General features: G+C 36.9%; 1 protein-coding gene across 1 annotated transcript in view; it reads right to left on the reverse strand.

Moving 5' to 3' along the window:
* Positions 1–14,106, reverse strand: part of LOC129221505 (mitogen-activated protein kinase-binding protein 1-like) — a 149,847-nt gene that overhangs the window by 55,548 nt on the left and 80,193 nt on the right. The window contains exons 13-17 of the mRNA XM_054855995.1: positions 11,954–12,068; positions 10,770–10,864; positions 8,992–9,191; positions 6,767–6,958; positions 2,511–2,686 (exon numbers count right to left, since the gene is read on the reverse strand). Of these exons, the coding sequence (XP_054711970.1) occupies positions 2,511–2,686; positions 6,767–6,958; positions 8,992–9,191; positions 10,770–10,864; positions 11,954–12,068 (778 nt within the window). The remainder of the gene's footprint in view (positions 1–2,510; positions 2,687–6,766; positions 6,959–8,991; positions 9,192–10,769; positions 10,865–11,953; positions 12,069–14,106) is intronic.

The raw sequence follows: 14,106 nt of genomic DNA on the forward strand, positions 1-14,106 counted from the left end.
TGTGCAAAAGGGTGGTATTATTCAAGCATACAAAAATAAATATATGGTACAATGTGTTAGTATGTCTGTGTGTATGTTCCTTATTCCAATTTACGAAGTACCGTTGCCAAACTCTATATGGTGCACATCGATACCAAGAATTTCACATAGAGAGGCTCTCAAAATTTAAAAAAACGTTCTGAAACAAATTTAATGATCATAAAAACTATTCTCCCCAAAAACGAATTTGCGTAATGTTTCAAATTGCATACCATGTTGAAGTGCGTAAAATACTGCACCTAATGGAGTTTCTTTAAAGTCTGTATGCTGATCAGAGCACTTGAAATATTTGTTACTAACTAAACGAAGTTGAAAAACTTCGACTCAGTCACCTCATACTGTCAACGAACTCGTGCAACGCGTACCAATACTAATAAGAAAAATGTCTGAAATGTTCCGTCAATTTGCAATCGTTGACTCTTATTAAAACACAGTTTGTACCTAGCTGAATCAAGGGGGTGGGATATCAATAAGTGCCCAGGCATTCCGGTAATAAAATACTTTGCGATATCATGTACTCAATTTATGATGACATTCTCGCAATTATTTTTTCCTTATCGTGTAAAAGCTTATGAATAAAGTGAAAAACCAATGTAAATAAAGCAAAAACTCTCTCTCTCAAAAAAAAAAAAATAATACAGCACATAGGTGTTTCAAGGCTACAATGGAGCCTCTTCAGAAGTGCAAAAAACTCACTACACCAGATGTTTTCAAACTTTTTCGACTCGCGGCATCCTTTGAAGATTTAGAATTTTCTCACGGCATCCTAATCCATATTTTATAGTATGTAAACAACTAATAAGTCGTTATTTTCAGGGGGGGGGGCGGTTTCCATACCTGCGCACAGTTCGTGCACATATGTGCAGCAAATGCAGCACTAGATCATATCCGATTCCCAAATACTCCCGGCGTTATATTATAAGGACAAGTGTTAATAAGGCGAACCATGGTCCTATCGGACTACAATCTACTTTTCTGGGTTATCAAATCTCGGGGGAAAATGGCGGCGCACATCGACATTTTTCTTTTTGAATTCATCAACTACATAATTTAGGTTTGAAAAACAGTATGCAACTTTTGTTGTTCTAGTTAAACTTCACGGAACCATGTAGAAACAAAATTTACCTTGAAATAAGATTAGTTGGCTTTGACATCACAATTCCGCAACAACTTCACTACACTGTTGCCTGGTAGTTAAAAATGGCTTGTTGGTAACGCTTTATCATCTGTTAGACTTTTTGATGACGATGAAAGAGGATCTAGTGAATTTTTGTTATACTGTATCACAAATGGAGGATTACCTTACTGGGCATTATTTGGCATTATACGTCACCACGTGGACACCGGTTCTCTCATGACTTTCTTATTAAGTGTTGAGTTTTTTGCAATAATGAAGAGCCTCCATTGAAGACTTGAAATAACTATATGCTGTATTTTTCTTCAGAATTTGTGCTTTATTTATGTTGGTTTTTCACAATACGAGGGGAGACCCAAAAGTAAACGGATTTTTGTTCTAAAATATTTATATATTACTTTATTCACAAAATTTCTTTTGTCTCTTTCAGAGTGTTCACCCTTAGTTGAAATACACTTGTTAATTATTTTTTTCCACTGTTAGAAGCTCCTCTGGAACTCTTTAGCTTTGACCATGTTCAGTGCCCGCTGCGAAGCAGTTTTTACAGCCTCTACATCATCAAAACGCTTCGATTTCAAAAATTTTTTCATCCTCGGGAACAGAAAAATATCACAGGGGGCTAGGTCTGGCGAATACGGGGGTCGATGAACGACTGGCCACCCCTGAGAGGCCAAGTAGCGGTTAATAGTGAAGGCTAAGTGTACGGGAGCGTTATCATGGTGAATGAACCATTCTTCTGATCGCCCGCGCGAGCACCAACTCACTCTTGTTTCTTCTTAAGTTTCGTCAATCGTAAAACGACGACTCTCGTTGATTTTTTGGCGGATTTTTTCAACGTTTTTATTATTTCGAGACGTTGAAGGGCGCTCAGAACGAGCATGATCTTCAACTCTCATGCTACCACGTTTAAAGCGCCCAAAGTACTCGAAAGCTTGTGTACGGCTCATAGTATTGTCCTTGAAAGCTTGTTGAAGCATTTGGTAAACTATTCCGTTACTGACTTTTCAAGCAGGAAGCAAAATTTCAATTTTACAGTTTGTTCTTTTTAAATCTGCCGTAATGAGTTCGCAGGCGGAAAGCAACAACACCTGAGAAAACCAACGCTACAATCAGACGTTATCAACTATACTGACGCCACTTGAACAGCTGGTTTGTGAAGATCTCTACTTGTGTTATCTAGCTGGAGAACACTCTACTACGTCTAGGATTGGCAGCGCACCATTAGTCCGGTTTCTTTTGGGTCCCCCCTCGTATACATATTGTAGCACAAAGCTTTTTTGATCTTTTTTTATTTATATAAAAGGCTTATCAATCGCACGTTTTGAAAACGACTTACCCGTCTCCTGAAACGGAAACTAATTGCTTTCCAGATGGCATGAACTTGAGGCCCGTAACCAGCTCGGAATGTCCAGTCATGGAAGCAACGCAAAGTCCGCTCACATAGTCGTAGACATAAATGGTTTTGTCCGTTGAACTCGTCGCTAAATACCTGCCACTTGGGTCCATTGCAAGCTGGAAAATTAAAAAAAAAAAAAAAAAAAAACACTAAAATTTTTTTACACTAGTTTTTTTTTTTTTGTATTGAAGTAAACCACAATAAAACATTATTTACGAGACCCATTGCAAGTCCGGATAACGTAAATTTTTGTATGTAGTTACAATTTATTTTTATTAATCACCTTTGAGTAGTACGTATCCTTGTTTACACCCACATGTTGACCACAAATGTTTTGGACTTCAACTCCGATATATTTCCGGGGAAAGGTCAGGAACTTGCCTCTTCCACTAACAGTAGCGTAACTAGGGGGTCTAGCGCCCCTGGCGAACTTCAGAAATCCCCCCCCCCTCCAGCGTTGTTCCAATGGGAAGTCATCGGAGGTCACTATGACCTTCTTTTTTTGTGGGGGGGGGAATTTAACTGATTGATGTGACAAATTAGGAGACAATATTGAACTTTAATATTCTTATTTTCTATTTTAAATTATTTTCAATGATGCCCAATTTTCCTTCGCAGTAGATGTTATGTATGTATATGTGTGCATAATCGAATTTTATTATTCGGTAAAATTGGAATTTCTTTCGGCATATTCAGAATTCTCCCCTTCCCAAAAATTTTAGTTCTCCCCCACCATTTCACATAAATTCAATAAAACCAATAATATTTTCAATTCGTTTATAAATAAAAATAATGTACAAAAAAAATTAAAAATATTAACTTGAATTCTGAAATTTTGAATTCAAATTATGTTTTTCGCAATCACGAGTTGCGACAGGGCCCTACTCATTGTGGGCTATTGTTTCTAGAAACAGCTCCTGTCGCCCCAAACTTGCCCCTCCTCCTGGGTGGTTACGTGTGTATAGTTGTGTGTCGTGTGCAGGCGTGTGTGTATGTGTAGGCGCGCATGCGTTCATGTGTAGGCTTGTGTGTGTGCGTAAACCTGTGTGTATGCACGTAGGCGTGTGTGTATGTCTGTAAAGGCTTGTGTGTATGAGCGTGTGTGTGTGTGAGCGCGCATATGTGTAGTACATGAACGCCATCGACCAGGAGAAACGGATTCCAGGAGGCAGTGCTCGGAGCCGCGCCTGCAGAGGCCGGTGGGCGGTGGTGCTGGTGTCCCTGGTCCAAGCTGAAAAAGGAACCAAACGCCAAGGACGGTGAAATGAAAGCAATAAGCAATCGTGATTGCTCAAAAAAAAAAAAAAAAACTCAGTTCCGTTTATAACAATGTATTTATTATTATTTTTTTAAAAAAACAGTTTAAGCTTTTAATAGAAATTCTTTCAAACCATTAGGAAAATGTACAATAAACATAATTTACACACTTACAAAAAAAAAAAAAAGAAAGAAACCTTAATTTTTTTAAAAATAAAAATCAAAGTACAGTAAAACCTGATATGTTGACCACCCTTGTATGTTGACCACCTGTCTAAGTTGACCGCTATTTTCAGGCACAGAATTAGATTTTATTATATTCTTCAACCTCTATAAGTTGATAACCTGTTTAAGTTGATAACCTGTTTAAGTTGACCACTAAAGTAGTGCACCGCAAGTAGTCAACTTACACAGGTTTCACTGTATTTAAAAAATTATATTATAATTAGGAACGCAAAGAAAATACAAAAAAAACATTGCTAATCTGAAATTGACTTAAAAACACGACCGTTTACATACAGGCAAAATAAAAGTACTATGTATTCGCTAATTAAGGCCGCCCAATATTTTGTTCAACTAAGACCTTTTATTATTTATTATAATGAAATTAAATACTTGGCCAAAGAAAAACTATGCACTTCAAACGCTACCTGACACAATATCGCCCCCTCCCCGAAAAAAAAAATGCATAAAACGTTCTCCACCACCGCTCCCTGGTGTGCAAATTGTGAGTATTAGTCTTTGGCTAACTCAATGAATCGGAATAAAATTTCACACCACGGGTAACCCCCCCCCCCTTTTCTTTTCTTTTTTTTTTCGGAATTAAGGCCTTTTTTTTCCCTTCTTTTTCTTGGGAGACTTTTTTTCTAAATTTATTTTTATTTATAAAAGCATTTCTCTGCTTATATGATCAAAAATTTTTAAATTTATTATTATTAATTTTTTGAATCAGTTGAAATGTCGCCCCCTAGCTGCGAGAGCCACTGCTGCCAACCCCTAGTTACGCTACTGTCCACTAATATCATCGACGGTCGTCTAAAGGCGTTTTTTAAACTACAATATCGAAAAATTGAGGAAGGAGGAGTCTTGAATCTGCTATGCTCTTGAACATCACAGAACATTAGGCAATCAAAGATCGCTTAAAAGTGCATTTCTGGTACAAAAATTTCTAAAAAATATCCGGGAGAGAGTTCTGAACCACAATTATTCCTTCAAGGTCATCAACGATGACTTATAATTGTGTTTTTGGGACTTCAATTCCTAAACATTTCCAGGGAAGAGCCCATAACTCCTCTTCCCCTCAAACCACCGAAAATCGTCAAAAATTGCATATTTTGGATATTAATATGAAAAAATAGCAGTGGAAATTCCCTCAATGGAGGGGTCATCACCCCCATCGCCTCTCCCTTGTATCCGCATCTGATTCAATGCAATTACCGCTGTAAAAGCATGCATCGTTATATTGAGAGGTGATATGATTTAAATTTAGTATATATATAATTGATGGCTGATATGACATGTCTATGAAGCAATGATATTAAAAAAAAAAAGAGAGAGATCAGACTAGATCAGGTGAGACTGCGTTGTAATGAGGGGGTATTGAACATCTTTGAATGTATAGGAGTTCTTGTCATCGAAGAGAATTTCGCTTAGCAAGACATGGAAAAGTAAGAGAATTTCTTTGTTTTAGCAAACGATATTTCAGCCTTAATTGTTGTTTCAAAGGTTGAGGAAATAACTGTTCTTGAGAAAAAGATCGTTTGACAAAAGTTCAAAGCTCCAAAGAATATCGTTAAATTCAAGAGAGATTAACATTGTAATCAGCAAAAATCACATACTGGGCCTGATTCACCATTAGGCTCATGAGGAGTGGTCTACGGTCCCTCTAGATATATTAGCTCCCATAAAGTGCAAACCATATAAAATAGTATGCCAAAGAAAAGGCTTTAGTTTGTTTGTCATGCTGTTTAAAATCAAGAACGATAAATAAATGTTTAACAATGCGGCTCTCAGCATCAAAACAGCTGTTTTTTGGCATTTCGTACTTCGCTTAGGTTGCTTACACCCTCACACACCCTCAGTGTAACACAGCCTGTAGCATTTACAATGAGCAGTTGTAACTCTACAGCATTTTTCTCGATTGTACTACTGTAAAAGCACTTATTTTCGAGAGGCTTTGATTTTTACGAACTTGTAATCGCGAAATTTAATGCACGCGGAATATTGTATTCTTCAACTTTCGGTTGTCTACATATGAAATTCGCGAAATTTTTAGCTCGCGATATTACCGATATCTACATTTTCGCGAACGTTACGGTTCGCGAAAATAAATGCTTTTGCAGCATTTAATAAGGGGCTCCTGCAGATGGCCTGAGCAAGTATGCGACATTGATCTATGTGACACTAAATCACATATAGGTGTTACTCATCTATATATAATTATGTGTTATTTTTCTCCAAGTGTAAAGTTTCTTAATGATAACAATAATACTACTATTATTAATAGCAATATAATAACAAAAACAACAACAATAATAATAATAGTGACGAGGAGAAAAAGGGGAACTCATTATTAAGTGCAAATAATAGAAATTAAAATTTTTATAGATCAGGCGTTCTCAAGAGTTTTCAGTTCACTTCTACTGATTCAGTTAATAGCGATTCCAATCGGGCAGAAATGACTAAATACTTTTGCGATAAATCAGCAAAAGTTTTTAAAAACATCGCTGGACTTGCACGGATTTATAAATTTGTGCATTCACTTTGGTTTATTCACTTTTATTAGAAGATACAGATGATTAACTTTGTTTGGGCTAAAGTAAATAAAACTTCGCCGGATTTCCCCCCAGATTCGCAACTTTGTTTTATTTACTTTTATTCTAAGATATAGATGATTAACTTTGTTTGAGCTAGAAAAAACCAATCTAATTAGAACTCACTTTAATCAGCGTTCCGTCTCCTTGCGCACCAGGCATCGACCTCACGTACTTCCCACTGGGCACGTCATAGATTCGGATTTTGCTGTCTTGGCAGGCGGCGAGGACGTAGCTCTGGGATACATCTTGTTCCATGTCGTAGAAAGTCGTCTTCTCTGTCAGGGTTTGTTCTGTAGTCACCTTTACCTGAGGCTTCTAGTATCGGAGAAAAAAAAAGGTTTAGCAATTAGAAGATTTTTTGGAATCTATGTTTGCTGCATTTGCAAAAAATAAAAACCATTACAATTTGCGTTTAACATGTTTACGCCAAAGCAACTTTACAATCGAAATTTTGAGCGAAAGGTAAACATTTCGTACTTTATTGACCTGAAGTTACACACACACCAGAAATTATAAAGTTCAGAAGAAGAAAAAAAAAACCTTGAGCAAATAAAAATACAATAGTATGAAAGCAAATACACACATACACATAATTTGAAACCCTTACATTCGCGCTTTATACGTTGAGAAATACTTTTACCAAAAATATTTCTCCAGAATACTACTATTATTACGAAAGTAATTTCATCGAAAACTTTTCAAATGTGAGGGCACTCTCCTTTTTCAGCTTTCACTCTTTTTCAATGCTACGAAAGTTATAGCCATTTTAAAAAGATGCACCTAGTAAGCGATCATCATTACCCCTGACACAGAACGACGATAATTGACTTAACCATCGCGAGATGGCGGCGTTAGTCATCTCCATTTCAACAATTCGGATAAGTGACTGAAGGGGAGGAAAATTTTCTCCTGTCTCCTATTTCTATGGTAAACGGCTTAGCGACGCAACCAAGCCACTAGAAATTCAGGCCCACAAACTGTTGGAACATATACCCTGCAACTAAAAGTAGAAATTAACACTTTTCTACAAGCCGAAAATAAGTGTTTTCTACAAACTGAAGTGTAAAAGGGCAGTGCATGACCAAGAGAATTTGATCACGGAAGTACTAAGTGGCGCCCCTTTTTTTAGTACAGGAATATGACCTTCGATGGGAAGGGAAGTGATAATTCAGTGAACATATTTGCAGATATACTCGTAGTATAGAGAAAATATTTTTTCAGTTCAAGTTCAGTCATAAAACGAAACCTTTCAGTTTACAAATTCCCGATGCACAATTCTTGATAGTCAGAGAAACTGTCTTTCTTTGATGATTTCATTGATTTTCGAAATTTACAATTCATCATAGAAGAATACAATATTCCCTTTCATAATTTGATCTTAGATCAACATATTTTGAATTTAGCAATGTCCAATTCACTACTTTAAATTTACCCTTTTTTTTCTGATTTTGAAAATGTTGCAAGAAAATTTAATCACAGTAAGTTGTGGAGAAGACAGAATAGACTGAAAAGAAACTTTAATAAAGGGGTCATTCCATGCAGTGACATACCTATTAGTTTAAGAGCTAGCCCCAAAAAATCGACTTGGCAACCGAACCAGAGAGTTTTGCTTGCAAAAGGCATGTAATACATCCCTCAATGTCCCTGCGCATTGTCCGACACCTTTCCGGGGCCTTTAGGTGTGGGTGGACGCGTGAAAAGGACTTTTTGCAACAATTTAAAACCGGTAACCGAACTGCACGACATTTAGGCAGCTGATGGACGGACAATGCACAGGGACATTAAGGGATGTATTATATGCTTTTTGCAAGCAAAACTCTCCGGTTCGGTTGCCAAGTCGATTTTTTTGGGGCTAGCTCTTAAACTATATGGCATCTAGCATCCCTGCAATGTTTTATTTACTATATTACCTGGCAAATTTTAGGGTTGGTAACCTCCTCCCTCCGCACCATTACATAGAAATTCAGTAAAATCTTTCAAATCCATAATGAGACTAATAATGTTCGGTCTTGAACCAAAGACTAGAATAAATTTTTTAATTCTATTAAAACGATAATTTTTCCCTCTTCGAAATTGCTTTGAACTTGAGTTATATCATTTTAAAGCACTGCAGTTAAGTCTTAAAAAAAAGACGTTTCAACGAATTTCAAAAATTGATTACTTATTAATTATGGGTGATATTAAAAAAAAAAAATATTTCGGAAATCAGGATGTTAAAAAGAAAGATTTCTTATTAGTTTCATTAAAATCTGAGATGGTAAGATTTAGTGGCTTCGTGATTTGACATGGAATAACTCGGAGCAAAAAAAAAACTGCAAAGAGGATGGGAAGGGGGGGGGGGCACTTACCCATTTCGTTTTCCGGAATATCACAGATTTATCGGCGCCGCACGATACGAAGAATAGATCGTTGTCGCATCGAACGAATTTGGCAGCTGTCACAGATGAGGTGTGGTCGTCGAGGGTTTGAGCAAACGAATACTTCTTCTGGGCGTCGAACAGATGAATCAGCCGATCCCGACTCGCCGATGACAATAATTGAGTCGAATCTATAGCGGAGAGAAAAAAGCGAGTTTCATGGGAGAGATGATTTCAAGAAAAACATAGCTTATGAGTCGCCAAAATTTTCTGAATTCCTATATTTCAACTAAATTTGATTTATACATAGTATGTTAATCAACTTTGTTTTTGAATTGCACCAGGGTCAGTAAAAGATACATAAAATGTTCTTTACTAACAGAGATTTTACTTTTTGAGGTTTTTACTGATATAGATTAGAGATTTAGAAAGGAAGAAAAACATTAACTGAAAACATACCAGATTAAAAAGCAAATGTTCACCTACGCACAGATATTTTTCAAAAATGTTCAAAATGGTCTCAAAATTGACTAATCCATTATTTTATTCAATGCACTTAAACTGTATAAGGAACTGAAACTCTCAGAGAAAGAAACATATTTTTTCGAACACGGGCGAAAAATTGAAATACAACTATCATTTTTTTTTTCACATCAATTACAAAAATGTCGCCCTCTCTACACGCTCTGTAATCTGTGATATGTTGTGGATGGGAGCCACCTCCCCTATTGCCCGGCTTTAGGCAGCGAACTCTAGTGGACCGCTACTGCGAGGCTAGGAGCCGTTTGGTTTCATGGACTTTTTACTGCAGCTGTTTGTTTATTTTAGTACAGTAGACCCTCGCTTCACGAGGCGGTTACGTTCCACGGAAATGCCGCGTAAATGGAAACCGCGTAAATTGAGATCTAATACTAGTATTAAAATAGGGGTTTGGTTCCATAAATAACAAAATACTCGTACTTCATTTTAGTGATGACTAATTGTAAAATAAGCTTAATGTTTACTTATAATGACTTTTTATGCACAACATGCATAAAGAAAACAAATTAATTTCGTGTTGTTTATAAAGATAAGCTGGCTTTGACAGTCTTTTGGCAATCGTTAAGAATTTTCCTCGGTAATTCCTTTCAGAGCATTAACGCAACCATGATCACTTGTGTCATTTCCATGATAGAATCTTCCTTCACTAACAAATCAGAAAGATCATTTCTATTGTCAAGGAATGGCTCAAAATTTTCAATGTGAACGTTTTTGGTTGTGCGTTATCGACGTCGGTATCCTCGTTGGTTTTTGCCTCCTTTGTCACTCCTAAAACCTCTTCTTCCAGTGAGTTCTGAACTGTGTGAGTTGAATTTTGCTTCTGGAAAGAGCTCTGAAACCAATCGCATAAAATGTCTCCAGTGGCCCAAGCTCGATTATCAGCACGCCAAAATGCATTTGATTACGTGTAATCTGCAATCTTCAGGTCAGGAGTTTGGATTTTGAAAGAGGGGAAAATTTTATCTGTTTGCATTGCCACATCTGCGTAAAACCGAAACTCATACGCGTAAAATAAAATAAAGGTGTCAAATCTTAAACCGCGTATAATCGAAACCGCGTAAAATAAACCCGTGTAAAACGGGGGACTACTGTATTAGTTCCCATTGTTTGTTGTTCTTTTTCTTATATATATATTCGTTCTTCGGTTGTAGTGGTCTTGCAAACCTTGCCATTGGAAAAAAAATTACAAAAAAAGTCTGTTAACAAGAAAAGAGGACGGGAATACGTACCAGAAGATTGCAAGTTCGAATATTCCAGACAGAGAACTTCAGCATCGTGGGCTTCTATTTTGCAAAGAAGTTCCAGATACTGCAAGTCATAGATCCTGCACAAAAACAAAACTTTGCTTCAATGTCGAGTGAAACTATCTAATCTTTCAGGCAAGCGAAATTCAGTGGCGGATTTACTATGTCACAATTGCGAGGAGCCCCCACGACTATAGGAGCCCTGAAGACTTTCAAACGTTCATATGATCAATGCTTTACATCGTTCAGTGTGCGGCAAACGGGTCCCTGCCCTGTAAATTTGTCACTGGAAAAATGGTTAACATACAGTCAAACCTCGGCAACGCGAAATTAACATGAAATAGTCATCAAGGGATGACTACTTCATGTTAACCAAATTTTATCTTATCCGATAAATTATCAAGTGATTGTTAAATCACAGGATCAAGTAAGCATTTCATGTAAAGTGATATTTCCCGTCCAGCGATTTCGCGCTAATTTTCGTGTTATACGTTTAAACTAAAACCTAAAGGTATAAATTTCAATCATAAGCTGCGAAGTGCAGGTTTGAAAAAAAAAGGGGGGGGGGGGAACAAACTAATCAGAAGCTGAATTGTCGATTCAAGGGGGGGGGGGTCTAAACAGAGGCTCAGACTCTTGGAAAAAATTTCATCAAAGACAGGCCCTGGGAATTCTCCAGTTATCTATTTCACAACAACTTTCTTTTTTATGCCACAACTTTCAATTCAATTTACGCATTCATTAGTTCTGATTTTATTCATATGTCAATTACAACACTCAATTTCGTTTGCATTAATTTCGATTCCATGCATCCATCGATTTACAACCAACAATGTCGATTCGATTGATACACTAATTTTTATTGCCTCGGTTTCGATATTACTCAGAGATTGATTTACGGTCAGCTGTTTTCAATGCACCAGCTTTCAATTCGATTCATTCACCAATTCACTGTCACTTGACTTCTATATTATCTAGATTTCTATTCAATTCATACATCGAAGAGCGTTCAACAATCAGTTTGATTTGCGACAGCGATTTACGATCATCAGTTTCGCTTCGAATTGAAACCTTTCAAATGAAGAATACTCTCCTCACACACACAGACGTGATTTTACATTAACCTCACATTGCGAGACATATTTTTCAAAATCGACTCATCGACTTACCTTACATTACCGGACCGGTCACCAGATGCTAGATGTTGACCATCCGGTCGTATCTTCAGGCATCGAACACCGTTTCTACCATCGTACGAATTAACTAGTTTCTCGTTAGTTCCGGCTGAAAAACAAAATACGTCACAATGCTGGTTTTTCACATGTTATTCGATTTTAATAATTGTGAGCAATTGCATTTACTAGGCACAATGGTTCATGGCTTCAAGTTCATATTGATCATGAGCTGTCACTGCACCAAAACTTGGCACGTAAGAAAATGTTACTGTCAATCCCAACAAAAAATTCAAAACTAATGAATAATAAATAAATAAAATAATCAAAAACATATTTTTTTTAAATTCATGAAGACAATGATATGACGTTTTATGATATTGTCCCAAGCTAGAAACGAACTAGTGGAGGAAGCGTTATGAGTACTCGAAAAAAAAACGCTCATATTCTTTTTAGTTATGACACTAAAATCCAGTCAGCGGTTTGCAACCGGTGGTTCGCGAACCCGGTGTTCGCGAGAGGATTTCATGGGGTTCCCGAAAAAAATATTGTAATGGCGGAGTTTTAACATGCCTGTTTCTGATGAAGTTTCATGCTCAAGCGGTTTCAAGCAAATTTTGCTCGTTTTTTATTCATTTGTCTTTCGCACATTTGATACTCTTAGCTTGAAAATATTTTCATACTTTCAGACATATTTTACATTTGAATAATTTAGTCTGTCATTGCAAAGTGCTGCTTTTAGCGCTTCCATTGACAATGAAAGCCCTGAAGCCATCTGAAAAAACTCTAGTTATGAATATAATGTCCTCAGATGAAAGAATTAGAAAGCGTTCGTTTCCTCAGAAGCTTTCGATCGGAAAGATTGATTAAACTTGATGAAAACATTACATGGAGCATGTACGAGCGTCTAAAATATTTTGATACTTAGTTTCTTTACCATTTGAGTCTGACGAAGTGCTGTCGCTCTTCTCTTGTGTTTTATCAAAAATGCATAGAAGTGTGATCACGCTGTTGTTTGTTGCTATAATTTTCACACTACATAGACTACAATTTACTTCGAACTTTATTGTCGAAAAAGGGAAAGAATGGCTATCAACCCAAAAATACCACTGGAAGTATGAAAAATTAATTACTATAGAAAATTTTCGTGGGTGAAAGTTTGGCAGTGTAAGGTTTACGCAGTAAAAAAAAAAAAAAAAAAACAACGGAATTTAACCATGCAAGTAAATTTGCGCTATATGTAAATAAGGATTTTACGAAATTTGTGTAGAAAATTTGTCTTGTGGTGAGTGAGCTTAACAATATTTTTTTTGTTAAAAATTACCTGGAATGATTAGATGGAATGCCAATATATATGTCAAATTCAGCTCCTTGCTACATCCTGCACCAAAAATATAAAAACCATGGTTCTCAAGTTTCTGAAACATACTACAAATTTCTGTGATTCGCATATCTTGCTATCTATATAATTCGAATTCAGTATTTTGGAAATTCTTTTGTTATTGCTTGCTTTTAGTTTACTTCTTCTGCATATTTTCAATCTGTTAAACAATAAGCAACTGAAGCAAAGTTGTTATCATGAGAAATTTGTAAGTTTTCAAGCATTTTTTGAGAATTTTCAACTACCAGTACTGATACGAGTATCACGTTTTAAAAATACCGAATACCAGTATTGAGTTTTTGGTCCGGTATTGCAATCTCTAAGCCGGGGGGGGGGGGGCATCAAACTAAAAAAAATCTCACAAATTTTATTTTCTATATGTAGTTGTGTGCGCGCGCGTTTCTTTTTTCTTTCTTTTTTTTTTTTTTTTTGAGCAATCACGATTGCTAATTGTTTTCATTTGACTCTCCTTGATGTTCCGTGTATGGTTCCTTTTTCAGCTTGGATCAGGGGTCTCTTCAGCACCACGCCCATCGGCCGCTGCAGGCGTGCCTCCTCTGGTCCTGACCACTGCCTGTCACCCGGAATCTGGTGGCGTGCATATCCTACACACACGCGCGATCCATACACACTCGCACACACACCCACCTTTACACACATACACTCACGCCTACGTTCATACACGTAGGTCTACGCACTCACACAAGCCTAGCCTACACATACACGCACGCACGCCTACACACATACAACGATACACACGTAACCGCTC

The sequence above is a fragment of the Uloborus diversus genome, chromosome 4, assembly GCF_026930045.1.
Source record: "Uloborus diversus isolate 005 chromosome 4, Udiv.v.3.1, whole genome shotgun sequence".
Lineage (NCBI taxonomy): Eukaryota > Metazoa > Arthropoda > Arachnida > Araneae > Uloboridae > Uloborus > Uloborus diversus.